We start from the raw sequence: 19,446 nt of genomic DNA on the forward strand, positions 1-19,446 counted from the left end.
ACAAAAAAATTTCCCCTTAAGGAACAAAAATATCTAGCAGTCAGAGTATGTGTCAATAGAACTTAATATTCCATTAATTATAGAAGGTAAAATAAAATTTATTATAAGCAGGATCACTCATACAGGAAATTATTCACCCCCCAAAATCAACTGAGTTCTAGATGTGTAAGAAGGACCACAAAAAAATCTGGAGAGATGCAGCTCCAACTCCAGACCCATTTGGAGAGTGACGGTCCATGTAATAGTGATGAATGACTCTACCTCAGTCCTGTGATGGGGAAGTTCCTGCAGATTCTACATCGAACAGGGTGAGTGACCATTTCAGTGGCTGACAGTCGGTAGCAGGTCGGGAGCCACAGGAGGATGGGAGGCTCAGATTGTAACCAAGATAGGAATTTCTCTTCTTTAATTGCTGAGCTCAACACCTGAAAAACAAGGTCACACTCAGTTGTGTTTCTAGGCAGAACTTTGGTTTCTTGTAGAGATGAAAATGTATTTTCATCTTCTCTTCTGGCTCTGTTTCTGTAGGCTCTGCTTAAGAAGTTTATCACATGCAAATTCGGGGCAAGTCTACCTCTAAATTAGGTTGTCTAGGATGCAGTGTAGAGTAGTAGGTCTGTGATTTAAATGGGTCAACAGTGGTGTCTGCCCCCCAGGTCCAAGGGACACGTGAATGGCACTCACCCCTTGGAAACAGCTGCGTGTAGCACTCTCCACAGAGCACAGAGCTCGACTTTCCCCCATGACAGTCGGGATCTACAAGAGGCAAGAAACCCCACGTCAGCGATCAAGAAATGGAGAAATAAGTGGCCACCAGTCATGCCTGCGCGGTGGCGCTTATGGCCATAGCATCACAAATAACTGTTGTCTGAGACTGGATGAGCTGTCTCAGTCTAGGCAAACAGGACATGTGTGGGTTTTGTGCAGTGTATGAATAGAGATAATGAATGAACAAGTGGGAAGAAGTGGAGCTGGGAGGAGGAGTGAGAAGAAAGTCTGGCAGTGGGGGAAATACAGGGAGGGCTTGCATTGTTTCTCTTCTTTTGACCCCAGTCAAATATTTAATCTTTCTTTGCCCTTGTGCACCTATGAATTACAAGTAACGACGATACTGTATTAAAGTTCAGGGCAGTTTTAAGGAAACCTTTTCAAACACTTTCACGTTGTCTCATTTTAACAAATCCCAATTTCTGAGGTAGGGCAGTCATTATCCTTGTTTAAAGCAAGGAGTAATTGAGATCTGATATTTCGTCCAAGGTAAAACAAGCAAGCAAGCAAACAAACAAACAAATGCAAGTTAGCTGCAGAATTGAGATCTCACTCCAAGACTCCTTACTCTGTTGAGGGGTTTTCCCAAAGCTTCGTCACACCCAGACCTGACGTGTATTCCAATGGCTTGATTTACACTACCTCACTCAATGGTTTCCACCTTTCAATCAGTCCCATTAAGGAGTTTAACTAAGGGACTAAGAACCCCTTGTGACTGCCGAGATGGCTAGGGACTTGGCCCTGACTTTATCTATATGCACACATACATGTACCTGTCACCTCCATTTATGCCCATTTAGTTGTGGGTCCCAGTTTCACATCTGATGTCTTCTACAGCACAGTCTGTCAGCAGGCATTGCTCCTAAGCTCAGAAGTAATTTCAAAGACCCCCCTGCTGAGTCCATCAACTCGAATAAACATTCTTCTAATCAGGAAAGTGGCACTTAGAGCCACTTTGCTGACAATTAGCCAGACAGAAGTCAACAAACATTTGCGTAATCCTGACAAGACGGCTTGTACTTTAAATTGATAATAACCCCATCACCAGCTGAATAAGTACTATGCATTATTCGGCTTTTGTCTGAAAAAATAACTCACTAACCATACTTTGACCTGAGAGTGCTGATGAGCTAACTGGAGCATTTATTTGGATGGCGTCCTTGAGCCCTGAGAAAGGGGTTTAGCCTCATTTGTAAAATAAGGAATGTGGATCAGATAGGACCCACTTGCCAGCTCTGTGATTCTGACACCAGTCAAAAGAAAATTCACTTCTGTAGTGGGTTCTAACCTACACTTTTGGCTTTTAAGTGTGTGCACAAAGATTTTGTGGATTAATTGCCCATTTGACTAATTTCTTGCAGGTGTTCTAAGGAAGGAGGCAGTGTGGCTGGATAGCATGCCAGCACAGGCAGAACACCACTTGAAATGATAATTATGATTCTTGGGGGAGGGATTGGGATTACACGGTAGGGTCTGGAATTTTCTATGGGAACCCATCTCAGTGCTCTTAATGGTAGTAAATGGGATGATAATTTGCTGTGCAAACCTCCATCTTCCTAACAGCTTTCTCAGGAGCCTACTAACGCATTGCGGGGGAGACAGCGCTGCAGGAGCTGCCATTTCGGCAGCTCATTGACCTCAGTTGAGCCTGAAACAAGGGCAGATTTTTAGGGCCTCTTGGATGGGGAGCCAGCCTGGGGCCAGCTGTAGTAGTGAGAAAGCAGCACAGGATTTCAGGAGGAGGAAGATGCCCCTCCGTCCATCTTCTTTCATTACATCCACCTCAACACCTTAGTATAACAAGCCTGATTGCACAAATGGATGGACAGATTTTCCCAGTCTCCCTGGCTCCCCGCAGCTTGAGTCCTAAGATGTTGGGATTGTTGGGGAAGTAGCTCCTTAACATATGCCTGGAGTCGGCAGAAAACAGGGCCCATGTGCTGCTGCAACCACCAGAACGGCTCTTAAATAACTACATATGATGTTTGAACCTTAGGAATTAAAAAAAAATCATTGCTCCACTTAAAAACTATGAACATCTTACATATTATTTGGAATTTGCAGAATACATTAAATACTAATTATTACAATCAATATGAACATAAACTATTACTATTAAGGCCAAATCAAAGCAAAGGTAATTTTGGATAGGTTTTTCTAAATCATATTCCCTGTCTGATAATCTCTTTCCTTACCCACTCCCACCTGTATCATAATTATCCCCAGTTCAGAATCCTCGGTTCTGAAGGGTACCAGAATATATCACCTCCAAATATGAGCCCTTGGCATATGTATTATTTTGAACTAAAGGCCATTGAGAACCAGTAGATGCAGAAAAAGCTATAAAAACAGGGCACACGTTTTCCTTTTGTAAAGGAAATTTACATTTATAAAGAAAATTTCTTTTTACCAATAGTGTCTCCCTCTCCCTATCAGGAAGAGGAGGACTCTTAACAACACTTATTAATGGAAAAACCACGGACTTAAATCTGCATAACAAAACTTACTAAACAACCCTTGTTCACCATCTATTTCCCGGTCACTTTCTCATAACTTGCCTCCCCCCACCCAGAAGCCCAGAGCCCCCTTCCCTTTGTTTAGTGTAAAATAATTTACAAGCCTGAGTTCCATCCACCTCTTTGAGTTACTCATCACTGGGTGTTCCCATGTGTATGCACCATACACATTTAAACTTTGGTTTGTTTTTCTCCTGTTAATTCTGTCTTTTGCCAGTCCAATTTATAGGGCCCCAGTCATAGAACTTAAGATGGGTCAAGGAAAAAGAAATTTTTTTCTTGCCTACAGTCCAGATAGAAAATGACAGAAAATTACTATGGCTTCACTGTGAGGAAAACCTAGTTTGGGGATTTTACAGGGGCTTGAAGAAGAATAGACACATCCCTGAAATAGAGGTAAAAGATACAGAGGGACAGTAACCACTGTACACAAGATAAACCAGAGCCTGCTTAACCCATTTGCAGAAGATCTTCCTTGGTTACATGATTTTACATCATTTTAATATTTAAGAAACGTATTTACTTTAAGGAGGTTAAATTCCCTTGCCTAGTATGGATAAAAACAACACCACATTTGCACATTCTTAAAGAATAGGAAATGATGGAAAGCAACTACTTGAGTATTCGGGGCTGCATTTCACCTATGTTTCCATTAAGCACCATTGAAGGCTTTAGAACTTTTCAAGCTATAAAGATAAATGAGATAAAATTCTTGCCCTTGAGAAGCAGCCTAGTGGGAAAAGCATATACCTAGGACATAATGGCAACAAAATTTGACAAGTGCTATAACAAAGTTATGTACAAGAGTTAAAGAAGCTTTCAGTGAGGAGGTGACTAATACTTGAGTGATCTTGAAAGACAAACAGTATTTGTCAAGTGAAAGGAGAGGCAGTGGTGTTGCAGACAGATTGCACCTGCACGAGTCAGGCATGGAGAACGTGGTGCATGTCAGGTCCAGTAACAATTTTGATACACAAGAGTGACAATGATGGAAGGAAAAATTAAACACTGTGGAATACTCAAAAGAAACCACTGGATATTGTTTCAATGGGGATTATCTGAACCTATAGAGATATGCATCACTGTCTTTGACTAAGCTGTTTCATAATTTTGTAGACATTAACGTTAACTTGTAGACAACTGATCACAATGCAAATAATTCTTATCTATAGACATGCAAATAAGTTCTGTCCTGGTTGAGGGACAACCCTCCCCTTCAGCCCAAAGTCAGTCTTGGGTCCACCTGCAAATTCATTGTAACATTCTTAATCTATCAGCTTGTCTGTTCTTTGGTTATTTCTTTCAACTAGTTGTAACTTACTGGAGCCCTCTTTTAATTAACAAATTAAATAAAATTTTGAATACATGTTCATTTTATATTTATATAGTATCATGATTTACCTCTTTCTGAAAAGAGAAGGATTGAGTGATGAAAGCTTTGCCTGTGATGCTGAGTTCAGGTTTTATTCTATGACAGAATATGGCCAACGAAGAATTGTAGGCATTTACATTTACATTTTGGAAGAGTCACTGGCTGCTGTGTGGAGGAAGAGTTGCAGAGAGGAGAGGCTTGAGTTGGGCAAACCAGTTAGGAAGCAATTGCAATAGATCAGCCTATATTCAGATAATACCAGGTAAAGAGGAGAGAGGTTGCATGGAGAACTATATTAAGGTAGAACTGACACTGTAAAAATCAGATCCTTTAATAATAAATGTGACTAATATAACTGGAACAAATTTAGAATTCTTAAGTATTAGAGATTTACCTGTTGTAGATCTGTTAGTAGGTTTCTCAAAATCCTTCGAGTCATGCGTCCCCCAGAATCATAACCTCCCTTGTTATTTTCTGCATAGAGCTGAAAAAGAGCTAGACACATAAGGGGGGAAAGAAATCTTTAAACTGAATACTTGCTATATATCTTCGAAGAGTATGTGCTTTGAATTCTAAACAGTTTATTTGTGGCTATAAAGGCGAAAGTTATAATTCTTGGTTATTTGCTTGCTCTTTTGAAGGCTTCCCAAATGAAATAATTTGATAACTAATGAAGATCCGTTCACATTTCAACTTTTTGATAATCTAGCACATCAATAACAAAGACCACAAGGTTGGTAAAGGCGATGTGAGCAGAGTCTGTCTTTAAAGGAATAATAGCTACTGGTGTCTGAATAATCTCTATACAAATAAATATCAAGGATAACCAAATTATGAATAGTTAGAAAGCATAGATCAACCTCTTGAAAAATTCTACGTCTTGCTGAGTACTTGCCGAACCAGAGCAGTGTGGCGGGGATACAGGAGGGAGTGAAGCAGATAACGTGTTGGAGAGATTTGGTGGTCACTGCACTGCAGGCATTCAAAACTTCTACATATGTTACCTCTGTATTTTGTAAGAGGACTATCCCCTGAGAGGGCAATCAGGGCGGCGGCTGCAGGTCCAAGCTTGAGAAAACCCGTTCCCGTGCTGCATGGCAACAAAACAGAGATAAGAATGGGAAAGGCAGGGTTATTCTTGGTGAAGTGGTTTATAAAAACCATGACTATGAATGGACATTTCTTTCTTTCTTTCTTTCTTTTTTGGCTGCACTGTGCAGCATGTGGGATCTTAGTTCCCCAACCAGGGATGGAACCTACGCCCCCTGCAGCGGTAGCTCAGGGTCCTAACCACTGGACTGCCAGGGAAGTCCCTGAATGGACATTTCTGACACCATGTTACAAGTTCACGCTTTTCATGGTCAGTTTTCCTGTATCTAGAATTTGACAGAACTAAGAATTGAATGAAAATATTTCATCCTTCATTTATTCATTCATTCATGTGTTCAACAAATGTTTATTGGGTGCTTCCTCTGTACTAAGCACTGTCCTAGGCACTGGAGACACAGGCATCTTCCTGGGTCCTCCTGGACCAGGCAGTCTCACTTCCTTTAGGGCTCACATGCTGGGAAACCAAACAACAGAGACAAGAACCAAAAGGCAGGCAGAAGGAGCAAAGCTTTATATTTAAAAAAATCCACCCGTTCTCAGGCCCTCACTTAGAGCCTCATCACCCTGTGCCCACTGGCTGTGCAGTTTCTAAACCTACAAAATACAATGTATCAAATGCAGGAGGATTGTTAGAGGCAGGCATTGATATAAGAAAGGACAGCCAAAATCATAATGCTTAAGGAGACTGAAATCATGAAAAAATAACTTGAGAACACGCTTATATACTATTTGTACAACAACAACAACAAAAATAATAAACTAGTAAGGAATTTGCCGAGTGGTTAAACTGTGTTTGCCTTTGGGAGGCAGGCTTTGGGGTGGTATTTCTTCTTCCTCACTCTTTTCTGCACTTTCCAAATGTTTTATATTTACTGTGAGCTTTAAAAACTCCATTCTACAGGATGAAGGCTACTGGGTCAAGACCACGTAAGATAAACACAACTGAAGTGGGGCAAAAAAGTGGTAAACACACACACCCGACACCACTGACTTAGAGCATGCATCATCAAGCCTTTGACAGGGTGTAAGCTGTTTTATGTGTGCCTCTCCAAGTCATATGTTGAAATCCTAACCCCCGATGTGATGGTATTTAGCGATGGGGCTTAGGAAGATGATTAGGTCACAAAGGTGGAACTCTTATGAATTGGATTGCTATTGCTACAAAAGAGACCCAGAGAGCTCCCTCGCCCCTTTCACCATGTGAGGACACAGCCAAAAGATGGCCCTCTATGTACCAGGAAGTGGGTTTCCACCAGACCCATCTGTCTGCCGGTGCCTTGACCTTAGACTTCCCAGCCTCCAGAACGGTGAGAAATAAATGTTTGTTAAGTCACCCAGCCTATGGTAGTTTGGTATAGCAGCCCAGACTATGACAATAGGTTAGCCATTTACGCACACGTTATTCAACTCTATCCCACAAACAGAAACTGACAACTGGTTATAAAGGAATAAGCAAAGACATATACTACGGGGGACTGGAGAAAAGTGTAATTTATATATATACATAGATGCATAATTGCCCTGGCAAAAGGTGTGCGTGCTTCTCTAGAGTGGAAATGAGTCTGTATGAAAATGTGGATTTTCCCCCTTTTTGCTGTCCGTGAGTCATTCATATTAGTGAAGTTGATAAGCTTCTTTGATAAGTACTTCTTTGTTCCCCTCCTGAATAATACATTTGAGGAAAACAAACAAACAAAGAAGCCTTCTTAGATATCAAGCCTTGAACGAATATTAGACAACCCCAACTGGTCAATGACCAGAGACAACTAAACACCTCCTGTGAGGTCACAGCATGGTCCCCTCAGCCTCACCTGTCATACATTGCTGTGAGAAGGCTCAGAGTGAGTTCCGAAGCTCTGGGGTGCACTTGTCCTGGTTTTTCCACCCTGACTCTCTGAAACAGCTCCTGCAGAGCCTGAAAAAGCTGCTGCACAGAGACAGCACTTTCTCTTGCCTCCCAGAGACTCTGACGTAGTAGGACATGCTGAATCAGAGAACTGTCAATCAAGTCCACTGCAGGAAGCAAAAGAAACACTGCATCACCTCTGATCTGAACAAAAGGCTTCAAAAAAGTAAACATCATCTAGTCTTTAATGAAGACTGTTTTTTATGGCAGCTGTTTTTTTTTTAAGGGAATTACATATGGCCACTATTTGGATACATCTCTCTTGTGTATAATTCAGGCGTTCCTATTCTAACAGTCGATTTGATTTTGGAAAAGTGCATCTGTTTGTAAAGCATAGTTAGAACATTATTCCCAGTATAACCTCTAGGATGTGGCTTTATAAAAGGAAATTAAAAGGGAAAGAAGTGAGAAACTTGAAAATAGCTTTCCGAGGAAGTTAGAACACTGGTGAAAAGTTGGGAAAAACATTTTTATACTGTTTATTAAGTGGATTGAGAAAATTCATCTTTCATGTTCAAATATCATTTTTTCTTGTCTGCAGCCTAGCTCGAGAAGGAATATTGTGTATAAAAATGCAAATGCATGACTTAAAAAACTCAGTGATCTTTATAAAAGAGCAGTTGCTGAATTAGACTCCTTAGGTCTCACCCTTGCTTTAGTAATGTTTATTTTTTTGATCTTGGTCTCATCAGTATTATTATCCAGAAAGGCACTTAATAAAACCAAAGTTGCTTACAAAAAATAATGGCTTATTTCTTACATATTTTTTATCACCTTCTCCTAAAAATGTGACAAGGCAATAAATATAAGGAAGAATGAAGTAGAACTAACCCCATGGTTTCTTGCAGATGGAGGATGACAGACAAAATGAATAAACACCCACTTGTGCCATCTGAGATGGGGATGTCGGTGGCACCAAGAGCTGCTGGCATTTAAAATGCTTCAGCCTGTGAAGTGATAAAACCCTGCACTTCTGTCTACTTTGTAAATCAACCTCACATACACAAATCTAGCACGTATAATAAAATTTTTATTTGTTCTCTGATACTGCTGTTAAAGGGAGAGTCTAAGAAAGTGAGGGGTATGTTTTGGGATGTGACTGTGATAAAAAACGTGGCTGCATGCGGTAGAGACTGCAAACTCTTTTATCGTTATTCAATCACAAAATCTATCACCTCGGCCTGGCGTGCTGTACACAGGATGCTGCGTCTTCTGCCGAGACTTCTGTATTACAGCAAAACAGATAATAGTGGTGTCCATTAATCTCACCACCAGATTTGTGCAGGAACGCTCTCCGGCTCTCCAGATCCTGCTGCCTGGAGCTCACGATATGTTTATCTCGGTGTTAGGGACTTTTGTTTTCCAATTTTTGTTTGGTTATCTGTTATAGGTAAAACTTTTCAACTTCTGATTTCGTGTACTGTTACTATTTTCCATGCATATTATTTATATTCACTGTTTCTGATGCAGGCTTAATAAAAAATTCAGAAAGGTACACCCTTGAATTACACTGTTTGTACACACCCAGGCTCATATGAACAGTGATGGAGGCTCATGTGAGCATTGGCTGCTAACTTTCTTTAATAGGAGACATTCTCCAGGAAAATAGCATGATTGAGGGTACATTTTTAGGGAGCATCTTCTGCCTTTTGTTGATTTCTGGAATAATATAAGTAATTCGTCTATATCAGTGATTTAAAAAAAAACTTTTTTTAAGCCAAGAATCCCTTCTTCCAAGGGTACTTTCACAGAAATGCAATATGGAAGATAGAGCAAAACAGAGTTGTTCTGGTAGAGCAGATAGCCTCTTGGGTTTTCTCTACTTGCCTATTCTTCCTTTTCCTACCTTGCTGGCCCTTTTGGATTTTCTTGACTTGCCCATACTTCTTTTTCGCACCTTGCTAGCCCTTTGGGTTTTCTCGACTTGCCTCTACTTCCTTTTCCCACCTCGCTGGCCCTTTCTTACCCTACTTCACACCCATGTCCACTTTGTGAAACACAGTTTGAAAACCACTGGTCTATCTAACTTGCAGAGGCAAAATATTTTTAAAATTTCAACCTTTAGGAAAAATGACATATATATGTGTGTGTGTGTGTATATATATATAATACAATTTATATATATATATATAAAACACAATTTTTTAGGTCTGCTGTAATAAATGTCATAAATTACACAAAGTGATTTTTTTTAAATGCAATACAGAACTTATTAGAAATCAGTAACTTCAGATATGCTGAATGCCTGTGGTTTTTCACAGCCAGGACCCAAGTCATTTCATTTTGGAGAATTTTTACAGGATAAAAATTTTTACTGTATTTTACCTAGATAACAGTATAGGAAAAGAAACCATGGCATTCAATCAGATAAAATTTAATGCAAAAGAGTAGTTCTCATGAAATTCTCAAGCGATTTTTAAACTTTATGGCCTGAGGATTATTCATCTGAACTTACTTTTGCAGGTTCAGAAAGAGACAGGGGTACAACTTAAAAATGCAAGTCTTAAGTAGTAGAAGGAATTTAGAAATGTTTATATTTGAATCTACAAGTTATATTAAATTATTTTGTGATTTTATTTTGCATCAGTATTGGTATCCTGAAAAGGAAATAAACAAACAAAAAATTTGCAGAAACCAAGTAGGAACATTTTTTTAAAGAATTAAAATCCTCATCCATGAATTATTGTCTATTGTCAGTCAGCGAAGCTACATGTGGGTGGAACACACAGGTGTATCTTTCACACTCCATCTTCTCTGTTACCAGTAGGGTAGATGCACAGGTCCAACTTTCCAGATCCAGCAGTCACTCACATGGGGGGAGTTTTTGGTTTTCTATGAATTTTACATTACACATCAGGGTCAGATTATTTCAAGTGTTTCAAGAGAACCTGTACTTACATTGGCACAAGGTTTGCACTGATCGTAATTTGAAGGCTGTTCTATAAATGGAATTCTCAATACTATTAAGAGCATCTGTAAAGAAAACATGAAATATCATAGGTAAAGGACTGTCTCATTAGATAAATCCCATCTCCTAGAAGGAAATCCTAGAGAGCATGTAGCCCTACTTTATTTTGCAGGTGAGGAAATCAAGGTCTAGAGCTCTCCTTCCTACCTGGGAACAAATAATAATGGACTACGCTATCCTAGGCTGCAGGTGACCATAGGGAGCCTCCTCTGAGCCCACCAAACTAAGGAATCCCCCAGTGAGGAGGACTCCTCCATGAAGCTGTCCACTTTTTATATAAAAAGGAAATAGCCTATGAAACAATAAGACAAAAAACTATCTGTAGAATATAAATTCATTTTGTTAATATATTCTAGTCATATGTACACACATATTTATGTAACTATGAAAATGACTATCCATCCATTCATTTAGCAGATTTTTATTGAGCTTTTACTATATGGCCCTGGCATGATTCCAGGCTCTTGAAATATAGCAACTAACAAAACAGATAAAAATTCTTGCCCCGTGGAGCTTAATTTCTAGTGTCTTTCATCAGATTGTTAACAGTGGATATCTTTGAGTGCTTGAATTCTTAGTTATTTTCTTCCTACTTGTCAATATTACCTAAATTTTCTATAAAAAGCACGTTATTTTTATAATCAGAAAAGAATTATTAATATACCTTCTTTTACCAACCACCAACATCACTACATCAGTGGCTAGCATTTCTGAGCTCTTACCAGGCACTGAGTATGTATTCACCCCTTTCACAGTGTGGAGGTGAAGAGAAAGCTCTGGAGCCATATCTAGGTAATAGAAAATGTATATGTAATATACAAATGCCCTGTACATTTGTATATGTAATAGAAAATGTATATGTAATAGAAAATAGAAATGATCAAAACATATGAAAAAAAAGTTGAAAGACTAATTACTATAGAACACTTTTTGACGAGGAAAATCAGTCATCAAAGATAAACAACCATAAGCAGAGATAGTTTTGCAGGCAAATTCCTTTAAACTTTCAAGGGATAGGGGAATCCCTGTTACTCAACTCTTCTAAAAACTGGAAAAACTCGGAAAACTTCCCAGCTTATTTTAGGAGGCTAACATAACTGTAATACCAACATTTGATAAAGTTTTATTGAAAATAGTGTTATTACTGAGAGAAACTAGTTAAATTCTGATTTCAGACTTTGAAGGAAATTGGTCTAATTGGCCAAGGAAAATTGTCCAATATGGAACGGTTTCAGCATCAATTCAAAAGTCTAAAGTTTGAAGTCTCATCTAAATACCATCTAAATCAGATATATAAAAAATAAACAAATCTTATTTAAGATGAAAGCAAAGATAAAACATAATATATTAGCAAATATTTTCAAGAACATATTAAAGAATTATGTTCCATGATATGGAAAGATTTATTTCAGGAATTTAAAATTTGTTCAACAGTTAATTAATATATTAAGAGAAGGAAAAAAAGTTACTGAACCAGCGGATTCTCAAAATGCATTGGTAAAATTCATCAGCCATTCTGATTTTTTAAAAACTGGTACATGATCTAGGAAGAGAGGAAACATCCTTAAAATGTCAGAAATAAAAGGCAAATTTCATATAAAAGTGAGATAGACAAAAAACATCCCTGTTAAAGTCAGGAAAAAATCACCCCCATCCCCCTTTTCACCACTGTGATCCAACTCTAGTCTGAAGCAGAGAAATAAAATACAGGGCATCAGGACCACCCCTGTCCCCTCCACACTGTGCCAGATAGGGCGGAATCTCCTTGATAGACCTTGAAGGATAGCCCTCCATGATGTCAGTATGAGTCCATTGGAGCTGGCATATAATAATAGAATTGGAACTTATTTGCTGTCCCTGTTTTGGAATTCTAATCTACAAAAACAAATAAAAATAAGAGTTATAAATTTTAGGAAGGAAGAGATGTACAGATGTTCTGATTGCCTCTCTATCCAGATAATTCATGAGGATCATCTGCAAGTTGGCTGGATTTAGGACAATTGTATGAGAATCAATAACTTTCCTTTATATCAGTGGTTTTCAAACTTTATCTTGCATCAGATTGCAGAGCTTACCCCCAGAGTCTGGATGGGGGGGCCTGGGTATTGCATTTCTAATCCCAGGCGATGTTCATGCTTTTGGTCCAGGAACTATACTTTGAGTACCACTGCTTTATACCAAGAATAATCAGTTAGAACAGGTAATTTTTAACATCTAAAAAATGCCTAAAGTAAACAAAACAATGTGTAAGAGCTTATAAAGCTTTATTGAAAGCTATATTAAAGATAATATGAATAAATGGAGAGATCTATTTCCTCCATTCCTGGATATTCCTAGATTAGGAATGTTCAATAGCATAAAGATATGAATTCTCTTCTATAAATTTAAAGCAATTCCAACCCAAATTCCAACTACCATTTTGAACTTGACAAAATAATATAAAATTAATCTGTAAGAATAAATGCAATGTGTGCTTATTTCAGGAACAGATAGAGTAATGGAACAGGACAAAATCAGAACCTGACCTATGTATACATAGGGTTTTAGCATATGATAAAGATGATGTTTTAACTCAGTGAGAATCAACAACTTCCCTTTATATCGGTGGTTTATATCAATGAGGAAATTATAGATTATTTAATAAATAGTGTTGGGGTCATTGGATGGATAACTAGTTAGAAAAATATAATATAGGTACTTTAGTTCAGATCATAAACAAAAATAACACCAGGATGTATTACAGAGTTAAACATGAATTCTTAAAACTCTAAGACAATTAAAAGAAGAAATTTTTGGCCATCTTGAGGTTGAAAGATGTTTTAAAGCATGATTATAAGCCCCAATCCACGGCAATGTGTCTACAACTTAGTATGGTCCTATTTTTGTAAATGATAAAAACTAATAGCAAGAAAGAACACAATAAACACAGTAGGAAAGGTTATATATCAAATTTCTAACTGTTTATCTGGGCACTGGGGTACATTATGGGAGGGGTTTAATTTTTTACTTCCTATAACATGATAGAGATCTGAATGGTACTGGGGAGAGAAAATTGGGGAGAGATATGAGGCACAATCTTCTAGTGAAATTGACAGGGATTGGTGGCTGATTGGACGTGGGAGGGAGACCAAGTGTAGGAAATAATGGGGGAGGATAAAGTTTGTGCATAGAGGTGGAATGGGAATTCATTTTCAACATCTGAGTTTGAAGTTTCTGTAAGACATCTGAATGGAGCTGTCCAATAGGCAGTTGAAACTACCTCCCAGACACTTGGGAGTCCAGGATTCTGGAACTGGGACTTGTCCCCAGAGACTTGGGCTTGGAGTACAGGGAGTTGAAGGGCATGGTCCTTGGACTGCAAATCCTGGAGCTAAGGTGACCTGAGAGAATAGGCAGACATATTGGTCAAGGTATCTTTCTGAGAAGGCTTGTGGATCAAGCAGAGTCCAGGTGAAAGGCAACAGGTCAGAAACTAGGAATGCTGGACTAGAGCCAGAGGGTTCCACATGGTGATGAAAAGGAGAAGCTTAAAGAGATTTCCCAGCATGGAGGGAGTAGCCATGAGAAATTTTTAGAGTATTGCTGTCCAATAGGAGAAATATAGTATGATTCAAATATGTCACCTTAAATTTCTAGCAGCTATATTTTAAAAAGTAAGAAGAAACAGGTGAAATTAATTTTAATGATTTATTTCATTTAATCTATCAGAATATTAGTTAACATGTAACCAACATAAAAATTATTAATAAAACATTTTCTGTTCTTATTGTCTTCAAAATTCAATAGTTTTTTACACTTGCAGCACATCTCAATTTGGACTAGCCATATTTCAAGGGCTCCATAGCCACATGTAGCTAGTGGCTACCAGACTGAGAGCTCAGTTTTAGTGAATACTGGCTGGGAGGAGGAGCTGTTCAGGGTGTTGAAAAGGACTCAATTTTTGATTCTGTATCTGGGGGTCAGGGTTGCTATTTAGGATGGGATAGAGATTTAGGAGTCATTAGTGTTGACTGTGGGCAAAACCATGTCCATCTACTAGGTTGCCTAAGAAGAGTGCTTTAAGTGAAGAGAAAATTAGGCTAAGTAACAGTATGCCTGAGAAACATAGTCATTTAAGTACCAGAGGGGAAAGAGAAACCTAAGAAGAAGAAGAAGAAGAAGAAGAAGGGAAAGCCAAAGAAACCAGGAGACAGCAATGGTACAAAGGCCAAGGAAGGTGAGTTTCAGAAAGTAGAGACAAGCCAATAATTCAGTATCTGGAAGCCACAAGGAGATCAACTATGTGCTAAAAATTAGTCTCTGTTTTTGATTAACTTGACTATTAAAGGCTTCATAAGAGCACTTTTATGGGGATATGGGTGCCGAAATCAAATTACACAGGATTGATCAATGAATGTAAGGTAAAGAAAAAAACATAAAAGCAGACAACTCTTTCAAGATCCTTAATCTGAAGGGAAGACAAGAGGGCCATCGCTAGAAAAGCACACAAAATCAAAACTGATTTTCAAAGGCAGGAGAGATTCTAAAATGTATGTATGGGTCATGGAGGAGGGGTCAGGAGAGAGGATGAGGTTGAGGGTCCAGGAAGTAGAGTTCCAGGAGGTACCTGATATAGCAAAGTCTGTCTCAGAGGACAACATGTTCCCGTAGCCACCCAACATCCATTCACCTTTCTTCTGGTGAACCACCTTCCCCTGACCTTAGTTCATGAAATTCTAGTTGGTTTCATTCCAATGCTCCTGTTTCCATGGAAGACATGTGGCTCAGGTCTACCCGATCAATGAGAGCATCATTGCCCTCCCCAGATGTGGACTCATAACCAAAGTCAGGCAAAGAATATACCAATGAAATTTGGATCAAGGGCTCTTTGTTCAAGTTACCAGGGAAGAAGACTTGTTTTTTCCTGTTGGACTTGAAATTGTAATCATAGCTGGCAGCAGCAGTTACTCTCCTGTTGTGATGTGTAGCTTGAGCATGAAACCATCTCACAAAGGAGAGTAGAGATGAACTTGGAGATGGAGAGAAACCACGTCCTACTGACATTGTCTGGGCTCAGAGCAAGCTAGTTCTCCCTAGGGTAATTAATTATATAAGGCAATAAATCCTTTTTGAGCTGAGTTCTCTCTTACAAGTAACTGAAATGTAGCTAACTGATACAATCTCTGAGGTAGAGGCAATGGATGGAGGAAGATGTACAGGTGAAGGAATTAGCTTTGGCAGAAGCCCCTGAGAGGACTTCCCCTCATTCCCTGAGAGGAAGAATAAAAGGATATGATGGTGGGTGTGGAAAAGAAGGTATGTCTGAGGGTTTCTGTTTTCTTTATGAAGTTGGGGACAAGTTCACTCAGAATTAGGAAGAGATGGTAGAGCAGAAAACTTGAGGAATGGTACAGATATGTTACAGCAGGCAGTGAGAGAGGAAACCAGTCACACACTTTGGAAAGAACTGCCAAGCAACGTTGCATCTCTACTATTTCTTGTGATAACAAATTTCAATTAAATACACTTTATACCCGTAATGCTCACTTGGAAGCAAGGTTTCACATGCAAACAAGCTTTGAGCCCAGGACTTACTTGTATTTATTATGCTGAAGGGAAGATGCCTTGAGGAAAATAAAGCTATTTTCAAATTTATTGTCTGCTGATTACCATAAAACTCAGGCAATTGGGAGTAAATGGTTTGTGTGCTGGAGAAGTGCTTGTGACTAGAAACACAGCAGGCTCTTTAGCCTTTGCTAAGCAGGCCCTGAACAAAACAAAACAAGGGATTGATGGGGGATTTCATTGATTCAAACGTATGTGGCAGGATAATTTATGGTAATATTAATTTCTTACTTGTTCTTGCAGCAGTGGGAGAATTTAAAGAATGAAAAGGCAATGCTTCCATGTTCATTTCTCTGTGTGTTCCAAGGTCTAAGCTCTTTTTACTCCTTTGGGAGACTTACCACCTTTTAAGGGGTCAGTGTTTCAGGGGCCACCCTGAAGTCAACCCACTCAGGCTTTAGTATGAAAGGCCCATCAAAAAATCAATGCCATCCATGGAAATGGGAGAGTTGGGATCAACACTACTAGAATTTCATGGACTAAAATCAGGGGGAAGTTGTTCTTCCAAAGCAGGTGCACTGGTTTAGCAGAAGAAACGTGACCAGATGCTGGATGGCCAGAAGAGCAGGTTCCCTCTGAGAGGGGCTTTGCTGTGGCAAATATCACCTGGATCCCTCACTGCCTGAACCTCAACTTCATCCTCTATCCCGGCCCCTCCTCCCTGACCCATATACATACAGACATTCTGGAATCTCAGTTGCCTTTGCAAACCAATCTTGATTTTAGTGTTGTTCTAGCTATGACTCTCTTTTCCCTAGAGCGGGAGAGATGCTGATACCTGGACAGGAAAGTGAGAGATGCCTAACTGGGGTTCAAGTTTGAGGGCTGATTCCGGGGCTTCCCTTACTAGCAGTTCCCCGGGTGGAGGGAATGGCTGCGTTGTGTAACTAGGGAGACCAGACACTAGGCTTGGCAAGGATTTCTGTGTCCAGTCTTGACAAGGAGTCCCCTGTCTTCAAGTGGACCCCAAAGCCAAAGGCAAAGAGCAGAGTTGAGTGGTGGCCACGATGGTACTTCAGACCAGATATTCTGAACACTTCAGACCGGATGTTCAGGAAAAACCTGAAAGAGTTTCTGTCTCAGGACGGCTGCTTCCCAAACTTAACTTAGTCTAAATTTCATACCAAGTGACAGTGACTAGCTTTTGGTTTGGAAAAGGCTGTTTCTTGCCCTTGAGTGTTGTGGCGTCAAGTCCTGGCTGTTCCACATATGGATATTGAGTGCCAGGCACTACGTTAAGCCACTCAGGGCGTTGCGGCGCTGAACCAAGTCAGACCCACCCTTGAGACCTTAGAGCACACCCCTGGCCTCTCCTCAAATATACCTTGATTCAATGATCAACATATGATCATGAGTCAAAGACACCTACCTTAGGAGGATGTGGGCTGTGCCTGGAAGTGTCATTAAACAAGACAGCTTATTTAAAAACCCTCTATATTTTGTTATTCTTTTTTGAACAGGTGTAACCGTATCAGAGACCTACAATTTACTCTCTTTTGTTGTTTACTATTTCCTTATGTTTTAAAAATGCTTAGTGTTCAGATAAGAGTCCAATGTTAGAGTAGGGGAAAAGTCATACCTCTGCCCTAAGTCTGGAGAAGGAGAACACATGGAGAGTAGCCACAATAGTGTGGAAATGGTTTACAAAAACGTAATGGCCAACATTGTTTTTCCTTCTGGAAACTGGCCAATTTTTGTGCCTTGGTTCCTCTCAGATGCACCAAATGAACACAGAATCAGCAAGCTAGGGAGTCTGCAGGCTCCCAGATGCTGCTGTTGGTGGAAGAGTGATTCTATGGCTGCTCTACCATCTGGCCCATCACACTCCTGTCAAGTTATGTTTTGCAGTGTCATCTGATGAACGTATGCAGCATAACATGGCAAGCCGTGATACAGTACTTGGGGAAAATGAATGAGTATCCCAGGTGATTCACCAGCAGCCGTGCCTCCTCAATGCTTCTTCTTTTTTTTTTTTTTTCTCCTGCTGGTAAGAGAAGACTCAAGAAAGGAAGAAATTGCTGGATGTGTCAGACCCAAAGCTATAAACAAAGTAATTTGAGATGTTCACAAAAATAATAATATAAGCTACAAAGCTACATATGGTCTTGTTCATGGAAGCAATTTAACTGGGAACTTTGTTTTGCTTTAAACGATTCATATTTTTACTTAGCCAAATCAATATGTGTCATTTTCTACAGATACTAAGAATGTAATAAAATGTCTTTCAACAGCCCATCATCTAGTTCGATGATCCAGAAAGAGATATTTTAGGCCAGTCGTCCTAAGTGGGCAGCATCAGCATGGCCTGGGAACTTGTTAGAAATTCATGTTCTTGGTCCCCACCCTGGACCTACTGAGTCACAAACCCTGGAGGTGGAGCCCAACATTTTAACAAACCCTCTAAATGATTCTGATGCACACACACTACATTTAAGAAACACACCTTAGGGAGAGAAAAGTGGGCTTTGAATGGATTATCTACTGCTTTATGTTAAGCTTACTAATATGAAGGCCCAATACTGGGAAACCCAAAGATAATTTGAATCATTCAAAATGTTGATTTAGATAAATAACTTGAGATAGTACAGAATTTTATATAAAACAGGCCAAGTTAACAATCTAGATCTTAGCTAGGGGAATAAGGCTGCCACTAGGTCCAACAATAAAAATATCACAAGCCAGTCCTGGGCCTACCCTGGCATTCAGAGATGCTGGAAGAAAAGGAAATTAGTTTCCCTCTATCCATTTATCAAATAGTCATATAATAACAGTTGTGAGACTTTTCTCTCAACTTTGGCCTCAAATAGTACAGTGAACTTACCCCTGACATTAAAATATCTACAGTGATGTCATTTTAATAGTAAACTATGAAGATATATGTAAATAAGATAAGCCACTTTTTGTGTATTTGAATAGCAATTTAAAGTGCAATTATATTGAGATCAAGTCTTTTGTTAAATTATTTTTTGGTGCTTTGGGTACAACAGACCAAATACTCATCAATATGTTATGAATTTCTGTTTAGAAAATGGAGAAAGTCTTTTCAGTCATCCCATAGTTTCTTTTTCAGCCAGGCATTTGCCAAATGTCACTCCTCTGCAACTTGGAAGTCTGAAAATACAACATCTGTGCCTGAGTTTTTTGTTTGCAAACTGTGCTCAAAAACTTAACAATAATACTTACCTTGTTTATCTGGGTCCAT

General features: G+C 39.3%; 1 protein-coding gene across 1 annotated transcript in view; it reads right to left on the bottom strand.

Moving 5' to 3' along the window:
• DYTN (dystrotelin) overlaps positions 1-19,446 on the bottom strand; it is a gene marked incomplete at both ends in the record, with an annotated part of 63,084 nt that extends 43,638 nt beyond the window's left edge. The window contains 7 exons of the mRNA XM_081241759.1: positions 262-425; positions 685-756; positions 5,051-5,151; positions 5,661-5,746; positions 7,578-7,779; positions 10,571-10,645; positions 19,428-19,446. Of these exons, the coding sequence (XP_081097885.1) occupies positions 262-425; positions 685-756; positions 5,051-5,151; positions 5,661-5,746; positions 7,578-7,779; positions 10,571-10,645; positions 19,428-19,446 (719 nt within the window). The remainder of the gene's footprint in view (positions 1-261; positions 426-684; positions 757-5,050; positions 5,152-5,660; positions 5,747-7,577; positions 7,780-10,570; positions 10,646-19,427) is intronic.

This window comes from Mesoplodon bidens (assembly GCF_964165515.1).
Source record: "Mesoplodon bidens genome assembly, chromosome: 8".
Taxonomy (NCBI): Eukaryota; Metazoa; Chordata; class Mammalia; order Artiodactyla; family Ziphiidae; genus Mesoplodon; species Mesoplodon bidens.